The 18,686-nt window shown below is 38.0% G+C and overlaps 1 protein-coding gene across 2 annotated transcripts in view; it reads right to left on the bottom strand.

Annotated features, from left to right (window-relative positions):
- SCFD2 (sec1 family domain containing 2) overlaps positions 1-18,686 on the bottom strand; it is a 479,293-nt gene that overhangs the window by 458,828 nt on the left and 1,779 nt on the right. For both annotated transcript variants that reach the window (XM_023183117.1, XM_023183119.1), the window contains exon 2: positions 6,271-6,439. In XM_023183117.1, the coding sequence (XP_023038885.1) occupies positions 6,271-6,439 (169 nt within the window). The remainder of the gene's footprint in view (positions 1-6,270; positions 6,440-18,686) is intronic.

Below are 18,686 nucleotides of genomic sequence, written 5' to 3'. Positions count from 1 at the left end.
CCAGCCATCCCACTACTGGGTATATACCCAAAGGATTATAAATTATGCTACTACAAAGACACATGCACACGTATGTTTATTGCGGCACTATTCACAATAGCAAAGACTTGGAATCAACCCAAATGTCCATCAGTGACAGACTGGATTAAGAAAATGTGGCACATATACACCATGGAATACTATGCAGCCATAAAAAAGGATGAGTTTGTATCCTTTGTAGGGACATGGATACATCTGGAAACCATCATTCTTAGCAAACTATCACAAGAAGAGAAAACCAAACACCGCATGTTCTCACTCATAGGTGGGAACTGAACAATGAGTTCACTTGGACTCCGGAAGGGGAACATCACACACTGGGGCCTAACATGGGGAGGGGGTAGGGGGGAGGGATTGCATTGGGGAGTTATACCTGATATAAATGATGAATTGATGGGTGCTGACGAGTTGATGGGTGCAGCACACCAACATGGCACATGTATACATATGTAACAAACCTGCACGTTATGCACATGTACCCTAGAACTTAAAGTATAATAAAAAAAAAAAAAAGAAGGAAGTCATGTTTTTATTTAAACCCAATGCCTATTTATTTTAAATAACAGATAACATTCACATGATTGAAAATTCAAAATACTCAAACTGATATTTGTAGTAAGAAATCTCCCTCCTGCCTCCATCCTCATTCATTTGACTAACTTCTCATTGTGTCCCCAGTCACCCAGCACTCCACTACAGAGGCAGCTAATGCCATCAGTGTAAGAGATAGCTAATGTCATCAGTGTCTTAAACATTCTCCAGATATTTAATGTATCATAAGGTAATGTGAATATAGTTCCCCCCTTTTTTGCAAATATTTTTACTAACCCATTGACAGTGTTCAGAATATTTCACAGAGTCTAGAGATCCCTATGATCTCATCCGGCTTCACTCTCTCTATCTTAGTCAAGTAGCCTTGCTTCACTCACCGATCCTGCCCTGGCAGCATCCATCGCCATGTGTTCATTCAACAAATATCTCTTGAATGCCAGGTGTGCCTGGCAATGGGGACACAGCAGTGAATAAATCAGACAAATATCCCTGCTCTTGTGGACTCGCTAGAGGAGAGTTCTCTCCACAGCTCTCTAGTAGAGGAAGAAACCAAAATACAACATAAATATCAATATATTAGAAAGTGATAAGTGCCATGGAGGAAAAAAAAATGAAATAGGGAAGGAAGACATGAAGAGCTAAGATGGACAGCAAAGGTCTCACTAAGAAGGAAAAAGGGAAATGGGCTTAAGTGTATATCTGCAGGAAGAATGATCTGGGTGGGGGAAACTTTAAGAGCCAAAGCCCTGAGGCAGGACCTAGCCCGTCCTATTGGAAGAACAGCAAGGAAGCTTATGTGGCTGGAAAGAAGAAAAGAAGAGATGCAGTCAGAGAGGACCAGGAAACTAGATGGCACATAATATTGTAGGCCATTGTGAGGTCTTGGCTTTCACAGGGAGGCATGCAGGGAGCAATGGGAGAGGCAGATACTGAACCCAACAGAACCAGCAGCACTGCAGGTGCAGGGTCAGCGCAGAGCCAGGAGCGCCAAGTGCAGATGTAGTAAATGCAAGTAGGTCATCAGGTGAAGGTTGTTTAAGGACCTAAAAACGGTCAGAGATAGTGGAGCCGGGGCACAGAATAAAAACCCATTTCAACAGGAGGAAAACATAAAAGCAGAAAAGATTCTGCCTACTTCTCGTTGAAATATCCCACATAATCCAGAGAATAATAGAGAAGGACTGGAAGGCCATGTTAAAATGCATTTTAAATTCTCAGTTTCTCATTTGCATTGGCAGTAACTTTAATTGCTATAATTCTAAACAGCCTTTTATAGAAATTATCTTAGCAAATAAATTTTTACTATCAAAGCTTATTGCTTTTTAAAGATTTTTCCATTGCAGGCATATTTGTTGCCAAGCACCCATTTGTTTTGCCTTTTAGTACTAACTTTTTTATCTTTACTCTCATTTCATTGAGAAGTTTCTGGTAGGTGTGGTCGAAGGTAGTAGTTATTATTGTTTTGATAGACATATAAATTATGCTAGGAAAGCTGTGATGTATTTCAATTCTTCTTTTGCAGATAAATTAACCAACATAATTCCCTCAGTCTTCCAAGCAATTGAAAAAAAACTAGTATTTTTCTCCCAATTATTGCTTTAGACCTCTATTTGTTTATAATTTTCTTACCGCCTATTGCTTTATCTTTTACAACCTGACTTCCAGTTTCACTACGTCACCGAAATTGCTGTCTCTAAAGCTTTCTTCTTTGTTTATATCCCTCTAGACTTATCTTTGACACTTAAGACCATACTACTTTTTTTTTTTTTTTTTTTTTTTTTGAGACAGGGTCTCACTCTATTGCCCAGGCTGTAGTGCTATGGCCCAATCTCGGCTCAGTGCAACCTCCACCTCCCAGATTCATGTGATTCTTCTGCCTCAGCTTCCTGAGTAGCTGGGATTATAGGCATGGGCTACCATGCCTGGCTAATTTTTGTATTTTTTTTTTTTTTTAAGTAGAGATGGGGTTTCACCATGTTGACCAGGCTGGTCTCAAACTCCTGACCTCAAGTGTTCCACCAACCTTGGCCTCCCAAAGTGCTGGGATTACAGGTGTGATTTTTGAATGGCATACTCAAATTCTATGATATTCTGTGATAACATTCATTCCTAGTCTAATAAGAAGAAAAGGACAACCAATGAAGGCAAAGACCATGGAGACAAAATATGTATACATGAACATAGCCGAAGTGACAGGCAGAGCTGAGTCACAGCAGGGCCTCAGTTAGGAAGGAATTTTATTTTAAACCCAAGAAAAGCCTTAGAAGTCATTTAGGCCAATGCCCTCATTTTATAAGATGAAATAATGAGGTGTAAAAAATGTATCATGAAGACTTTGTCTACAAGTGATAGAAAACAGCAACTAAATTTAGCTTAAACAATAGGAAATATATTCTCCCATACAACATGATGTCCAAATATCATGCATCAAGGAGCTTATAGCTGCTCCTCTCTGTAGTTCTCTTGGCAAGGCCACCTTTCACGTGTTAGCATTAACTTGCAGATGTGAGCAAGATAGCTGCAGCAGTTATCAGACTCAATTATGTCTGACATAGTGGTCACATCTGGAAGAATAAAAATGGACACGTTTCTACTGAGTCTCTTGTCAGTAGCAAAGAAACCTGACCAAGAAGCCCTAAGACTTTATCTCTTGTCACTTGCCCATTTCTAAAGCATCACTGCCAAGGAAAATGAGATTCCAAGATTGGCTTAGCCTTGGTCTCAGCTTATAATAGAATCAGTGCTGGGGAGTCAAGGTTAAACAAAGTGACTATAATCAAAACATTACTTATAGGACTGAGATACTTTTATACCTATGTTTGTTCTACTACACTTCTAAGAATTTGCTTCTTTACCTGCTGTCCAATGACGGACTCAACTCTTCTTTCTTTTAGCAAGCTCCTCTGGGGAGCTTACTTATTCTTTTTGTAATTACCTTAGGTTTCTGTGGAAGTGGCATAGGGTAACGGTAAACACTAATTTTAGAGCCAGGCTGCCTGGGTTCAAATATAGGCCTCCACCACATCTAACTGTATGCGTTACCTTAGGCATGTTATTTAAGTCCCTTCCTCTTCTATAAAGGGGGACACTAAGAGAATCCACCTCGTAGAGATACCATGAGAAGTACATAAGTTAATACATACTAAGTGCTCAGAATGATGCCTGTTATACAAAAAGTGCTCTATAAGTGTGTGCTAGTATTAAGGGGCATCTACTACTTTTGCATGTTCAGTGTCTGTTCCCCCATCTTCTGATAAGTGCTTCCATTTTCCTTTGAAGAACCACCCCTCTGCCATGCCATATGATATTAGCGTAATTCTAGTCAGTATAAAGAGCTCCCAACCCACACTGAGCAAAAAGTGGGCACAAAGGCCAAGAAAATCCAATCTTACCATTTCCCCCAGAATCTGAATCTTATGAAGGATTCGAAGAAAACAGTTAAAATTCAGTCTCTCTAATGTCAATGCCTTAAAGAGGCTTTTCCTGAGCCTCTGCTTCCTACATTCCTAGAACTATTTTGTCCTTTCAAAAATCTGATTAATAATCCTTCCTTTCACTCTTTTAGCTACCCAATACCCTTTAATAACCCTTTATTGCTTAAATTAGCTAAAATTGATTTCCATTGTTTGTATAATCACTATGTTGAAAACATAGGACTCCCAAATCAACTCAAAGAGTAACTTTATTTTTGTCTCTCATCTCTTTAAATCTATTCAAGAGCCAAGCTCTTCTCTGGACCCTTCACATAGATAGCATAGAAGTTAAGACAGTGGCTCTAAAGTCAAACTTTTTTTCTTTTTTCCTGAGATAGAGTCTCATTCTGTTGCCCAGGCTGGAGTGCTATGGCAGGATCTCAGCTCACTGCAACCTCCGCCTCCCGGGTTCAAGATATTCTTGTGCCTCAGCCTCCCAAGTAGCTGGGATAATAGGCACCTGCCACCATGCCCGGCTAATTTTTGTATTTTTAGTAGAGACAGGGTTTCACCACATTGGCCATGTTGGTCTCAAACTCCTGACCTCAGGTGATCCACCAGCCTCGGTCTCCCAAAGTGCTGGGATTACAGGCATGAGCCATTGCGCCTGGCCTAAAATCAAACATTCTGGACTCATTTCTAGCTCTACCTCCCACTAACTCTGTTACTTAGTATATCTTTGCCTCAGTTTCCTTACCTATAAAATAGGGGAATAATAAAATCTACCTTATCAGGATACTGTAAAACTTAAAATGATTTCCCAAATGTAAAATGCTTGGAAGTGTACCTAGCTCATCATAACCCAAAAAATGTGAACAGAGCAGATGACAGAAGTGGTCCAATGAGGTCATCTCTCATTGACATCGGGCCCTGACCATTTTTTGTTTATATTCTTTGGTTCACATCAACCCCCTCCTCTTTTCTAAGTCATTCAAGACTTAAAGCACTGCCACTTCCTCAAGGTCTACATTGATCTACAAAGACTATATTAACTTGATACTTTACTTGTAGAAATTATACTCCATAGCAGATACATTAATCTTTACTTCAAATCATTTCTATTGTTTTCAAATTATGATCGGGTATAAATCATGACTCCCCAACAAAAAGAGTGTTCGAAGAATAATATATTATTTTATGTCCTTCTTGTTAGTTAACCTAGAGTAAGACTCACAGTAAATCCTTAATAATTAACTTCTGAATGGCTCTCTGAACAGCTAAATGTGTTTCCAATCACATTACGTCTGGGTTTGTAGAGCTGCAAGTCTTTAGGCCTATGTTTTTATTGTATGTGTAAACACACAAAATAGACAAAAGTCTAGAACTTTCCATTTTCTTCCCACATTGACCCACAAACACTGGGTATCCAATAAGTACTGTTAACTATTACAAAAAGGCTAAAAACTTCAGGAGCTACATATACTAATTATATTAATAAATATGGGAGGAAATTCCAAATGCATCTGCTACAGTGAAGATTTAAAACTATAATACGGAAAGATATTGTTTTATTTAAACATATAAAACATGAAAATAAAAGAAACAGATATACTTACATACTTTATTCCCTTCTAATACTTTTATTTTTTCAAATGAGAGTAATCCCCATAAGAATTGTTAATGAAGGACAAAGTTGAGAAGGTGACTACCATATATTTTTATTGTCATTTCTGGAGAAATTTTTATTTTTTAAACTCTGCATAACTTAACGTACATAATCTTCTCTCTTTGATTTCTCTAAGCATGTGAAAAAAATATACTTAGAAATAAAAACTTCTGTTGATATCCACAGGCATATCATCTAATATAAAAAGATGGCATGGTTGAATTGTTTGAGTTGCTTTTTAGTGATGTGAAAAAGTCAATTGGGAAAAAGAAACTGAGGAAGACTAGACTCAATTCCATGTGAAACTATCTGTGAAATGCAGATACATAAACTGACTCACTTAACCAATCCTGGGAACAAGCTAACATTACATGTAAATGACACTTCTATAAAACTCCATACTTTCTGGGTTATTGTTATGTTTAGTGGATATGCTTATTTTAAAATTAAGAAAAAATGCTTTTTGCTAAATGCTACCAACTGTGAAATTTTCAACCAGACTAACTCTTCATTGCTTTTTTTCTATGGGAATACTCAATCTAGGAGAAAAAGAAAGGGGAAGATAGAGAAAGATAAAAGGACAAAAACTACATATCTTACTTGGATTGTGCAAGACAGCCTGGTGCAACCACATTACAATTTTCCTTCTCAGTTTGGAGTGCAGTGAGCTCTATCATGTTAACCATCACATCATTTGTGTGGCCTGGGAGCTGGGGAAGTGCTGAAATGATCTTCTCTACTAAGTTGTCTCCATGATGTCCAACTGCTCCTGTTTAGGCAGACAAGAAGATGTAAACTCATAAAATAGGAGGAAAAAGCAAGCTGGATAAATGTTTTATCACATGCTTTCTATCAAAAATAACAAACATTTTTAGTTTCTGTTCAACAAAACTCATATTTTGCCCTTTATACAACTAATCACATTCACAATCACCTAGTCAACATGTACCTCACAGGTTGTAATTAATGCTCCATGAGGGCAGACCTCATGTCTGCTCTGGCTAGTACTGTATCCCTAGCACCTAGCACAGTGCCTACACATAGTAGGCATCAATAAGCATTTGCTGAGTGAATGAATAAATAAACAAATAATGTGCATCTAGTCAGTCAAGTAAATAGTATCATGATACTCTCCTAAAATTTTAAACCTTAATTTTTTTTTAATTCTTTTCTTCTTTCTTTTCTTTTCTTTTCTTTTTTTTTTTTTTTTTTTTTTTTTATTTAGAGACAGAGTGTCACTCTGTTGCCCATGCTGGAGTGCAATCATAACTCACTGCAGCCTTGAACTCCTGAGCTCAAGCAATTCTCTCACCTTAGTTTCCCAGATAGTTGGAACTATTCCCAGATAGTTGGAAAATTAGCCACTATACCTGGCTAATTTTTTTTGTTTTTAAGTCTCTCACTATGTTGCCCAGGCTGGTCTTGAACTCCTGGCCTCAAGAGATCCTCCTGCCTTGGTCTCGCAGCTGAAATTATAGTTGTAAGCTACTACACCTGGCCTGAATTTCATTTTTATTTTACTGATGAAGACACTAAAACCCCAAAGGGCTTAGGGACCTGACCAAGAATAGCAGATCTCCCCTCCACTAGAACCATGTCTTCATAGTGGCAAAGGCCCTGTTTATCTCGTTCACCCTGTACCCACCAAGTCTACCATGGAAACTGGCAGCTAGTGGGCTCTCACCAAATATGTGTTGGATGAAGAAAAGAATAAATGAATGAATGGTAATGGCCTGCAATGACAGAAACATTTATTGAATGCTTTCTGTGTACTAGGCACTGTTTTAGGTGTTTTACTTTAATTAATGAACTCGAATTAAAATTCAAGACTAATGACACAGTTCAAGGCTTTTTCCATGAAACCAACTTATCTCTGTAAAAGTCATGATTGCTTGGAAGACATCATGCCAACAATGGGTGGGACTTGCCACATCTATTTGCTATAAGCCCATCGACTTCAAATCAATTAACATTTTGCTTCTAATGCCTCCCTAACTCTATCTCTCTGTTGTTTTTGCCACGTCATATTAATGGGAAAGAAGAATCAGGAAGGAAAGGCCAAACCAGGAACCCAAGGAATCACCATTATCACCATCATCATTTTCACCAAAACAGCTAATATTCATTGAGGGCTTGTGCTACATCAGGTCCTCAGTTCCATACTGTACATTCATTATCCACTTAATTCTTACAGCAACCCTAATATGTAGGTATTACTATGCTCAGCTTGCTCAAGAACAAGTAAATAATTAACTTACACATTACAGAGTAAGAATTCAAACCCAGGAGCCAGATAACTCCAAAAACCATACTCTTAGTTTAAAAAAAAAAAAAAAATCAGGCACACTAAAGTGACTTATTACAGAACCGGCATGGGTGCTTCTAAGGTGACTTCTAATGTTAAACAAAGGGGTTCTTGTTCTACCAGTACAATCTTCATTTATTAGGTCTAGAAGGAACTATGTCTTATTTATGTTGTCTATGAAGTATAGTTGTCTCTCCAGCACTCAGGCTAGAAGTTGCTTGGTAAATACTTGCTGAATTAATGCCTAGTGATTATAAACGGTCCTGGTATCCAGAGAGGGATCAGAAATCTCTAAGTGAATTATGTCTTTAAACTAAGGCTGAAATGGAGATACTAGGACTACCTCAGAGCATCAAGAATTTCTTTGTTTCTCAACTATTTCCCTCCTCAATTACTAAAAATTTTTAAAATCTCCATTTATCATCAAAATAACTTTTCTTTGAACCTGATGCCCAAATTCTTCTGATCCTTACGCCAAGCTATCCCTGTATTTCATCTGCCTTCCATAGACACAAGGCACAAACAAGTGTTCTATATGTGCTTTCTTCCCTAACTTCTATAGCCTCTGCAATCTGGCTGTTGCTCATTCCTCCTTCCGACCCCAAACTCCCTGACCCCAAACTCAAGGATGTTCAGCAAGTCTCAGTTCATTAAATCCTCTGCAAATTGAAACTGTTAACAGTCCTCTTGAAATTTTCTGAATATGAGAAATCAAGACATAAAATATTTATTTTTAAGATGTAATGGCTAAGTTATTTTTATAGAACCAAAGTATAATTTATGTGACTAAAATATTGTATACTAACATTCTAAATGTTCAAAAGCAGATGAATCATTTTCTTTAAATTATAGTATATTTATTAAAGCAGTTCTCAAACTGAGATTTTTATTTTCTGCTATTTATATGCACTTCTAAACTTACTATGGTGAACATACATCCCTGTTGTAATAAGAATAAACACACATACACACACACAAAGTTTTATGAAGGGTTATCTTTGGATAGTAGGATTATGGTTGATGTTAACTCTACGAAAACTTCACTTTTCCCCAATGTTTGCTACAAAAGCACATGAGACTTATCCAATTAGTAAAACTATTCACATTTCATCAGAAACTGTTTAGAATATTACATTAGAGAAATAACAAAATGCCAATTTTTCATGACCATGATTATTCAGCTTCTCAGATTTGATAAAAAGAATACATATTCTAATTAATGTGCTCTTCTGTGAATACATTTTATCCCATATCCAGCTTCAGGGAATTCAATATTCATTTTTTAAATTTAATTAGTACGATTTGCATAATTCAAATATAGACTTAAGAATTTAGGGTCTATCGATGTCACAGTAACTTCAGATTCTCCTTTTATAAAATGAATAAAATGCCAAGATTTGTATCACATTTTAGTTTTCAAAGAGCTTAATTTTTATTTTATTATAGAAAATGTAAAATATTATTTGAGATGCTCTAGCGTGGAAGTCAATCAGAACCCAGTCATTTCTTCCCTGCCCAACTTTTAACCTGACCAACAGCAATGTGGTCCTTAGTCTGGGCAAAGAATGGCTTCCCAATGACATCTCTTCCAAAGAGGTGTAGGAAAAACAAAATGGAGATGAGGGTTCTAGTGGTCCCTTCCTCTACTAGTTTCTTGTGTAATTTGAGACAACTTCCATAAATGTGGTGCTGTTCTACCAATCTAAAAACTCAAGTTGGTCCAACTGACATCTAAGTATCCTTCAACCTCAGGATTTTTGATCCTAAATTAAGCCAATTGCTTCGAGGGCTAAACTTGTCAAATTACCAGGACCAGAAAATACCAATTCTGTATGATCCTGTGGATTATATGTGTGTTAGTGTCATTATCATAAGGCATGTAACATCTTCACTTGTCTCTAAGCCTTACATGGAATAAAATGAGAAGCAAGCATTGAGATGTCTTCATAAGAGCTCAATCCATATATTCTGTTAGCTCTGTCCCTCTAGAGAATCCTGATTAATACACTTATGAAATGAACAGAGATCATTTTTAACACCGTCTTGAGTAACTAGAATTGTACTGATCTTGCAGAATCATGCAGGGGGAACCTTTCGCTTAATCTACTTCATTTTTTTTCTCTAGTTGTTCTAGAAGATAGACATGTTAACTTATTTTACCCTCTCAATTACCCTCTGAGGTCCTTATTTTACAGATCAGGAAACTGAGAGGCAGAAGTTAGGCAACTTGCCCAAGGACTTTTGACTAGAAAGGGCAGAGCTAAGATTGCTACAACTAAGCTCTCATAATCTCCTTAGTAACAGTAGCTACCATATATTGAGGATCTACCTCAATCCCCATACTCCTTACTTAAATGATCCTATATAACATAAATCTGATCATGTCACATCATAGCTCAAAACTCTCCAACTGATTCCCATTATACCTTGGCTATTATTCTAAATCCTTATTTTAACCTACAAAGGATTCCCTCTACCTACCCCATCAACTGATCTCCTATCGGTGTTCCCTCTTGCTTACAACACTTTAGCCAAACTAGCCTCCTACTGGTCCTCAAGCATGACACACATGCTCCCACCTTAGGCCCAATGCACTTGCCATTCCCTGGGTCTTATATGTTCTATCCTTAGGTAGCCACAGGGCATGCTTCCTCCCTTCCTTCAGCCTCTGCTCAAATGTCACATCCTCACAGAGGTCTTCCCTAGCTATTCTATTTAAAGTGGAAACTACATCACTTTTTTAGTATCTATCTAGTCTCTTACCCAGTATATTAGTTGTATGTTGCTGCTAACAAATTATCTCAAAACTTACTGTCTCACATGTATTAATCTCACGGTTCCTATGCATCCAGGAATTCAGAGTGGCTTAACTGGGTCTGACTCAGAGACTCTCATAAAATTGCAGTCAATATGTCAGCTGGGGCTGCAGTCATCTGAATGCTTGACTGGGCTGGAGGATCCATTTCTCAGATGGCTCACTCACAAAGCTATTGACAGGAGGCCTGAGTTCCTCATTGGCTGTTGGAAGGAATCCTATTTCCTCACTACATGGGCTTCCCACAGGGCTGCTTGAGTCTCTTCATGACATGGTAGCTAACTTCCGTCAGAGCCAGTGATCCAAAAGAACAAAGCAAGAAAAAAGACGCAATGCCTTTTAGGACCTGGTCTTGAAAATTACACTCTTGCGTTTCTGCCATATGCTATTTTAGGGATAAAGGGATAAGTGAGTCACTAAACCTAGCCCACACTCAAGGGGAGGAGAATTTAAACTCTATTTCTTGAAGGAAGATGTATCAAAGAATTTGTAGACATATGTATAGAAAGAGAGACAAGGTCTTGCTCTGTTGTCCAGGCAAGGGTGCAGTGGCTCAATCATGGCTCACTGCAGCCTAGACTTCCCAGACTCAGGTGATCCTCCCACCTCAGCCTCCTGAAGAGCTGGCACTACAGCACGCAACACCACGCCTAGCTAATTTTTTGTATTTTTGTAGAGATGGGGTTTCACCATATTGCCAAGGCTGGTCTCGAACTTCTGAGCTCAAGAGATCCACCGCTTTGGCCTCCCAAAGTGCTGGGGTTATGGTGAGCCACCACACCCAGCTTGTAGACATATTTTTAAACCACCATATCTACCTTCATTAATATTAATAGCCCATATTATTATACTGATATTAGTAATTTGTTTACTGTCTTCATTTCCAAACAAAATTTAAACTTCTTAACTGGAAGGATTTGGATATTTTTAGCACTATTTCCCCTATTCCTTGAGCAATAGATAATATGTATTTTTGAATGAAGGAATTATTTCAGGCCAGGCTTGGTGGCTGATGCCTGTAATCCCAGCACTTTGGGAGGCTGAGGTGGGAGGGTCACTTGAAGTCAGGAGTTCGAGACCAGTCTGGCCAACATGGTAAAGCCCCATCTCTACTTAAATATATATATACATATATTAGCCAGTTGTAGTGGTATGTGCCTGTAATCCCAGCCACTCAGGAGGCTGAGGCACAAGAATTGCTTGAACCCAAGAGGCGGAGGTTGCACTGAGCTGAGATTGAGCCACTGCACACCAGCCTGGGCAACAGAGCAAGACTCTGTCTCAAAAAAAAGGAATTATTTCATATTCCTCCCACAGGTTAGAATGCAAAAATATTCCCTTTACAAATGAGAAGCTCAATGCGGGTCAAATAGCACAAAAAAACACTAAGCCAGGATGTGAGGTTATCCTGGCATGGATCTAACATCGAAAATCTAGTCAGTCCTTTATATGGCTTCCCAATTGTGTCTCATACCAATTTATTTTAAATAGTATCTTCTGAACCCTGAAATAAAGATATAAGTTAGTTAGTTTGCATGTGTTGGAAAAGCAGATGGGGGAGAAAAAAAATCAGACACCTTTCTGAGCACTAACGCAGCACTGGAGTCCAACTATGTTTAGTCTCTGAAGCTGCCAACTTCTGGACACACCATATAATGATCATCTCTACTGTATAGTACAACAGTTCTCAAATTTTTCCCACACCCACACATGAGTAGTCACTGGAGCAAACTGCCAAGGTTCAAATCCTACCTCTGCCACTTAATACCTGTGTAATCTGAGGCAAGTTATTTAACTCCTCTATGCTTCAGTTTCATCTGTAAAATGAGGATAATTATAATACTTATCTCACAAATTATTGTGAAAATTAAAGGAATTTACATATGCAGAGTACTGAGATAAACAGTTCATTTTCAAATGTTAGCCATTACTAGAGGACTCAAATTTTAATACTTCGACAAGTGATATACAATCATACTTTAAAGCAAATATAAACACTTCAGTGTATCATTATCCCAGGATTAAGAACCATCCACTGGATTGAGAGTTAATCTTTAATCAAAAGGATTTTAATTTAAAAGTTTGCATGAAGCTGCTTGTAATCCCAGAAGTTTGGAATGCTGAAGTGGGCAGATTACTTGAGGTCAGGAGATCAAGACCAGCCCCGCCAACATGGTGAAACCCTATCTCTACTAAAAAACAAAACAAAACAAATACAAATACAAAAATTAGCTGGGCATGGTGGTGGCTTTCCTGCCTGTAATTCCAGCTATTTGGGAGGCTGAGGCACAAGAATCATTTGAACCTGGGAGGTGAAGGTTACAGTGAGCCGAGATGGCTCTACTGCACTCCAGCCTGGGCAACAGAGTGAGACTCTGTCTCAGAAAAAAAATAAAATGTTTACATGAAGCTAAAATTCAGAATTGAACTAAGAGAGTAAATTTAATTCCCAGCGTTATCACCATCTCCTACCTTTTAATTTTGAACTTGAAAACTATTAGCAAAACACTCTAGCCAATCTCAAGAGCCAGAACATGAAAGGAAACCAAACTCAAATATTTTAGGAATTCATGAATCAAGTCTCTTTTTAAATTGTCCCTGGAAACAAATCAGAAGCCAGAATAGCCCACAGAATGCTGTACTGAAATCCTCGGTACAAACATGCCCGACCCATAGGTGTCCAAACCCTGGGTAGTCTAGACATGGTCAAAGCAAGCCAGAATGAAAGAGATGAGCATCAGTGGCCATTTACTTCTCAAACAATTATAACTTTTTATATTTAAGCCCTGAGTACTTATCAACTGGATAACCAGGAGAGAAAGGAACTTGACTATCTTGTTTACCACTGTTTCCCTATTACCTGGAACAGTGCTTAGCACAAAATAGGCACTCAATAAATATTTGTTTTAAAAAAAAAAGTACATTTAGACAAAGAAATACTACTTTCAGCAAAGACGATGACCGAAAGTTGAGAAAGAAACTTGTCTACATTGTGAACATCATGATGTTAACAATGTTAAGTACTTATGAATTATTTGAGGTTATTTTTCATACTGCCAATTTCACATCTAAGAAGAAATACAAATATATACACTTTCTAATAGTAAATTATCAAGGCTAGCATCCAAAATATTTAGCATCTAATAACATAAATTAATATATAAATTAATATCTAAATCAAATACTGAAAAATGTATTTCCTTTTGGTCTCTATATTAAAATGACTGTAAAGTCTCTTAAATTGAAATTCAAATCATTTAAGTCATTCTAATAATTTTCAAATCATCTCTCATGCCTGTAATCCCAGTACTTTGGGATGCCAAGTCAGGAGGATTGCTTGAAGCCAGGTGTTTGAGACCAGCCTGGGAACAAAGTGAAATCCCTGTCTTTACAAAAAATAAAAAGTAAAACCCTTCTGATTTTTACAAGTTGTTGGTATAATCTTTTGTTTGCTTCAGTTGTCACTGGCTAAACAATGCCACAACGTAACCCACAATTTGATGTAAGAAACCTCACCAAACTCTTGTAACAACTACTCCATTAAACTGATAGTCACGAGTTTCCCAGCTCCCTAAGCTTGCTGCATCCAGAAGGGCAAATCTGTAAAAAATGTGAGCATCATGACCAGGTATTCTCCAGAATGCCAGGGCCAGGAGCACCTTACCAACAACAATGCCACTAACATCATCTACCCTACTACCTCATTCAACGTGGGGCCACTCTGAAGCAGTGGGTAAGTGCTGCATTTTCTCATTCACTACTACCATGAAGCCACCATGACCTCCACTGCCTCAGTTCCCTCAGTGCCCCTAGGGGGCCAGCTGCATCCACACTAGCATGCTCCTAGGCCCTATCTATTGCCTCCACTGGACAACAGGATTTGGTGACTTGTGGTCTTAATAAGTAGAGGCCTTATTTTTACTCACTAATACAGAACTACTTCAACATTTAAACAAAAGGTTTGACAATACAGCTATGTACCCACTGAAAATGAACCCTGTATATTACTAATATGGGATGTAACAGTATGTGGAAACATCTTTGAATCAAATGAGACTTCAAGCTGATCATCTGGAAGATAATCTGGATGATTATCCAAAAGTTATCTATTAAAAAGACATCAATTTACCAGTTATTAGGATCCAGTAACAAACTAGTCCTGATTAAAATCTATCTTCCAAAGTCTACCCTCCACCAGCCACAGTAATTTTAATCCTTCTAAAAGTGAGCAGGTGATAATTTTTAAATGGGATGTAGATCATGGACACTTCTTGAGTATCCTGTGCTCAAAGCTGATTGGTTTCAGAGAGGACCACAAATCAAAACCTGGTTCCATAAACCAGTAGATAGGCAAATACACTGGGCCCTGGCCATTCTGGCTTTATCACCCTACCAGGCCATTGCTGCTGTCACCTACCACCACTAAGCAGGTGACCTCACTCTCCTCAGGAGATCTCACCCCATTTGGGATCCAACACCCAGGGCCCAGCCAAGGTCTTCCTCCCTGCCAGACACTTACCTCACTGTGTCCTACCTAAATGTTTTTGAACTGAATTATTCAAGAAGATAAGAAGGAAGCAGAGTCTTTATAATTTTTAACGTATTTGAGAAATACCTCAAAGAACTTTTGGGGGTTCAATCTCATTGCTTCATCACCATATCTTGTGTTAGAATGCCCATAGTATCCCATTGAGACTAATATTTTCATAGTTCCTCTCAGGCTCTTGACAGAGTGGCTGAATTTTTCTTACTCTTTTTATATGTTGCCTTGAATCTACCCACAGAAATCTTCTATTTGTTCCCTTTGAGCAACACCCCTTTCAACTTTAAATATTGTTTCACTGATCTCATGTACCTAAAATGCCCCCTCCCACACAAACCTGCTACTGAGTACCTTTGCTAACCATTCACCTTGGAAGACCACCTACTGGCAGAGGGATTCTTAACAAATGTAAAGAAAGTAAGCACTTTACACTAACAATACAACACTAACTCTCTCTTTGACAATTCAAAAAACAAAAGATGTTGAACTTTGACATTTATAGAAATAAATGTCAAATGTGACACAATACCATCACACCTGGCTAACTAACTCTTGTGCTTTTTTCAGTAAGGAACAACTTTTGAGCCTCAATATCTTAATTCTTAAAATGATAAAGAACACTCAATTTGTTGAGATCAAATAAGGTAATGTAAGAGTGGGATTTTTATTTTTATTTATTTATTTGAGACAAGGTCTCGCTCTGTCACCCAGACTGGAGTGCAATGGCACGATCACAGCTTACTGCAGCTTCAAACTCCCAGGTTCAAGCAATCCGCACACCTCAGCCTCACGAGTAACTGAGACCACAGGCATAAGTCACTATACCTGGCTAATTTTTGTGTTTTTTGTAGAGACAGGGTCTTGCTCTGTTGCCCAGGCTGTTTTTGAACTCCTAGGCTCCCATGATTCACCAGCCTCAGCCTGGAATTACAGGCATGAGCCACCACACCCAGTGTTGGGATTACAGGTATGAGCCACCACAAAGAAGTGGTTTTTATCTGTAAAATATTCATATAAATATTACTAGCTAATATCATTATTTTCTTTCTTAAGTTTTGCGGTGAGCCCAAGCTGCCAAATCTTAGACCATTTAGAAAAGTATGCATCATTTTTTCTGCATTTGTGTATTACTAATGATATGACTCAAGAAATCTCAGAAACATTTTCAATTAGAAAAAATAAGTATGTTAACCTCAATTAATGTCTGGTATTTACAACCTATAATCCACTCATTTATCTATTCATTCAATAAATATATATTGAATACCTACTGTTTTCAAGGTACTCTTGCTGGTTAATAAACAGTAAACAAAACAGAGTCCCTTCCTTCAAGAACTTCCATTCAAGTGGGAGGAGACAGTCAATAAATAATCAATTAGTAGTGTCAGGGAATAGTGAAGGCTATGACAAATAAAGCCAAGTAAGGGGTAAGAGAGTGTCAAAGAAGGTCACTGAGGAAGGCCTCTCTGAAGAGCAGGAATGATGTGAGGGAGAAAGCCATGTGGATACCTCAAGGAAGAACATCCCAAGCAAAGCTGCAGAGGAATTGCAAAGGTGCTGGGGCTGGAACATGGTTAGCATGTCTGGCAATGGCAAGGTAGCCAATGTTGTAAGAGGGGAGATCATGTATGGCCTTGAAAACAACAGTAAAGAACTTGACAGGAGGTACGTTGAGAGGCCACTGGAATACTGAGCAAGTAAATGATATGTCATAGTTATGCTTTGAGGGATTATATAAGAAGCCGGGCTAAGTGGTTGCTTGCCTGTATATGTTTCACACTTTTTTGTTTTTTAACTATTTGCACACTTTACTGTGTCAAATGCTGCTTTGAAGTTCAGTAGAATGAATGTGATAATAAAACAAAGGAAGTTTCTGGGAAGTATTGGAAAATAGAAGTCTAATTGAAGTGGAGTCAAGAGAAAATTGGAGTAGATGTTTGTGGAGACAAGTATAGACAACTCTTTCAAGTTTGCTATAAAACAAAGCAAAAAAAAAAAAAGGAATTGAAGTTGGGAGAGCATGGGAGATCAAGAAAGAAGATGTTCCCTGAGGGAAAATACAGAGAAAAGGAAAAAATGATGGTCTAAGAAAGGGAGAGGGTATTTGAAAAACAGTAAATCTATGAGAGAAGTGAAAAGACAGGATTTAGTCTACATAGGTGAAAAAGGTGGCATTAGATAGTGGCAGGGACAGTAGCTCTCTCTTCAAGATGAAGGAAGGAAAAAGACATGGGTACAGATGTAGAAAGGGTGGTAGATTTGGTGATGGGAAAATATGGATTTTTCTAGTGGCTTATATTTTCTCAGTGATATTAGAAGTGAGAAAGGTGAGTATGGGGAAGGAGATCTGGACGCTTGATGAGAGAGAACCTATAAAATGATTGCTGCCAAATGGCAACTTTGTCTTTCTATGTGTCTTTATTTTGTAAATGTTTTTTTTTTTCTTTTTCTTTTTTTTTTTTTTTTTTTTTTGAGACAGAATCTGACTCTTTCACCCAAGCTGGAGTGCAGTGATGTGATGGTGGTTCACCACAACCTCTGCCTTCTGGGCTCAAGTTATCCTCCACCTCAGCCTTCTGAGTGGCTGGGACTACAGATCACCACACCTGGCTAATTTTTTCATTTTTTATTTAATTTTTAAATTTTTTGTAGAGATTGAGTTTTAGTGTGTTGCCCAGGTTGATCTCAAACGCCTGAGCTCAAGCAGTCTGCCTGCCTCAGCCTCCCAAACTGCTGGGATTACAGGTATGAGCCTCCATGCCGGGCTCTAAATCATACTTGACTACATTATATTGCAAACTTTTAGAGGGCAGAAGTTATGCTCACCTTATTTATTCTGTATGTTTAAAAACAAAGTATTAGCTACCGAAGATGTAAAGAGCTGTTACTATGATGCTGGACAGTGGGACATTAAGTTTTGCCTAACTGAAGTCTTAGGGGAGGGTACAAAATTATGTGAACTTCCCAGTTGATTATGAAACAACTTTGTTACATTTTTGGCATAAAGAGATAGAAGTAAAAGTAATATATAGCATCCACTAAAAAACTCAACAAGCATCTGCTTATCGGGTTTTATCTTTTAATCCCCTATGGACTCTGTGATGCTACAGTTATTACTTATATATTTAAATCACAGACTGGACATCTGGTTTTTCCAGTCACATAAGTTTACATCTCAGTATTACCATTTAGACTACTTTCTATTTTTTATCTGAAAATTAATCTTAAGATTAAAAACTCAAATATACCTATTTTGTTTTTTGTAACTTAATTCAACTTTTCTCTTACCGATTAAAGGAAATGCCTACCAATATCAGTTTTCCGATTATTCTCCCTGGAGGCGGAAGGGGCTA

Source organism: Piliocolobus tephrosceles, chromosome 3, assembly GCF_002776525.5.
Source record: "Piliocolobus tephrosceles isolate RC106 chromosome 3, ASM277652v3, whole genome shotgun sequence".
NCBI lineage: Eukaryota > Metazoa > Chordata > Mammalia > Primates > Cercopithecidae > Piliocolobus > Piliocolobus tephrosceles.
The sequence above is the reverse complement of the archived record's forward strand: the minus strand, read 5'-3'. Positions and strand labels throughout refer to the sequence as shown.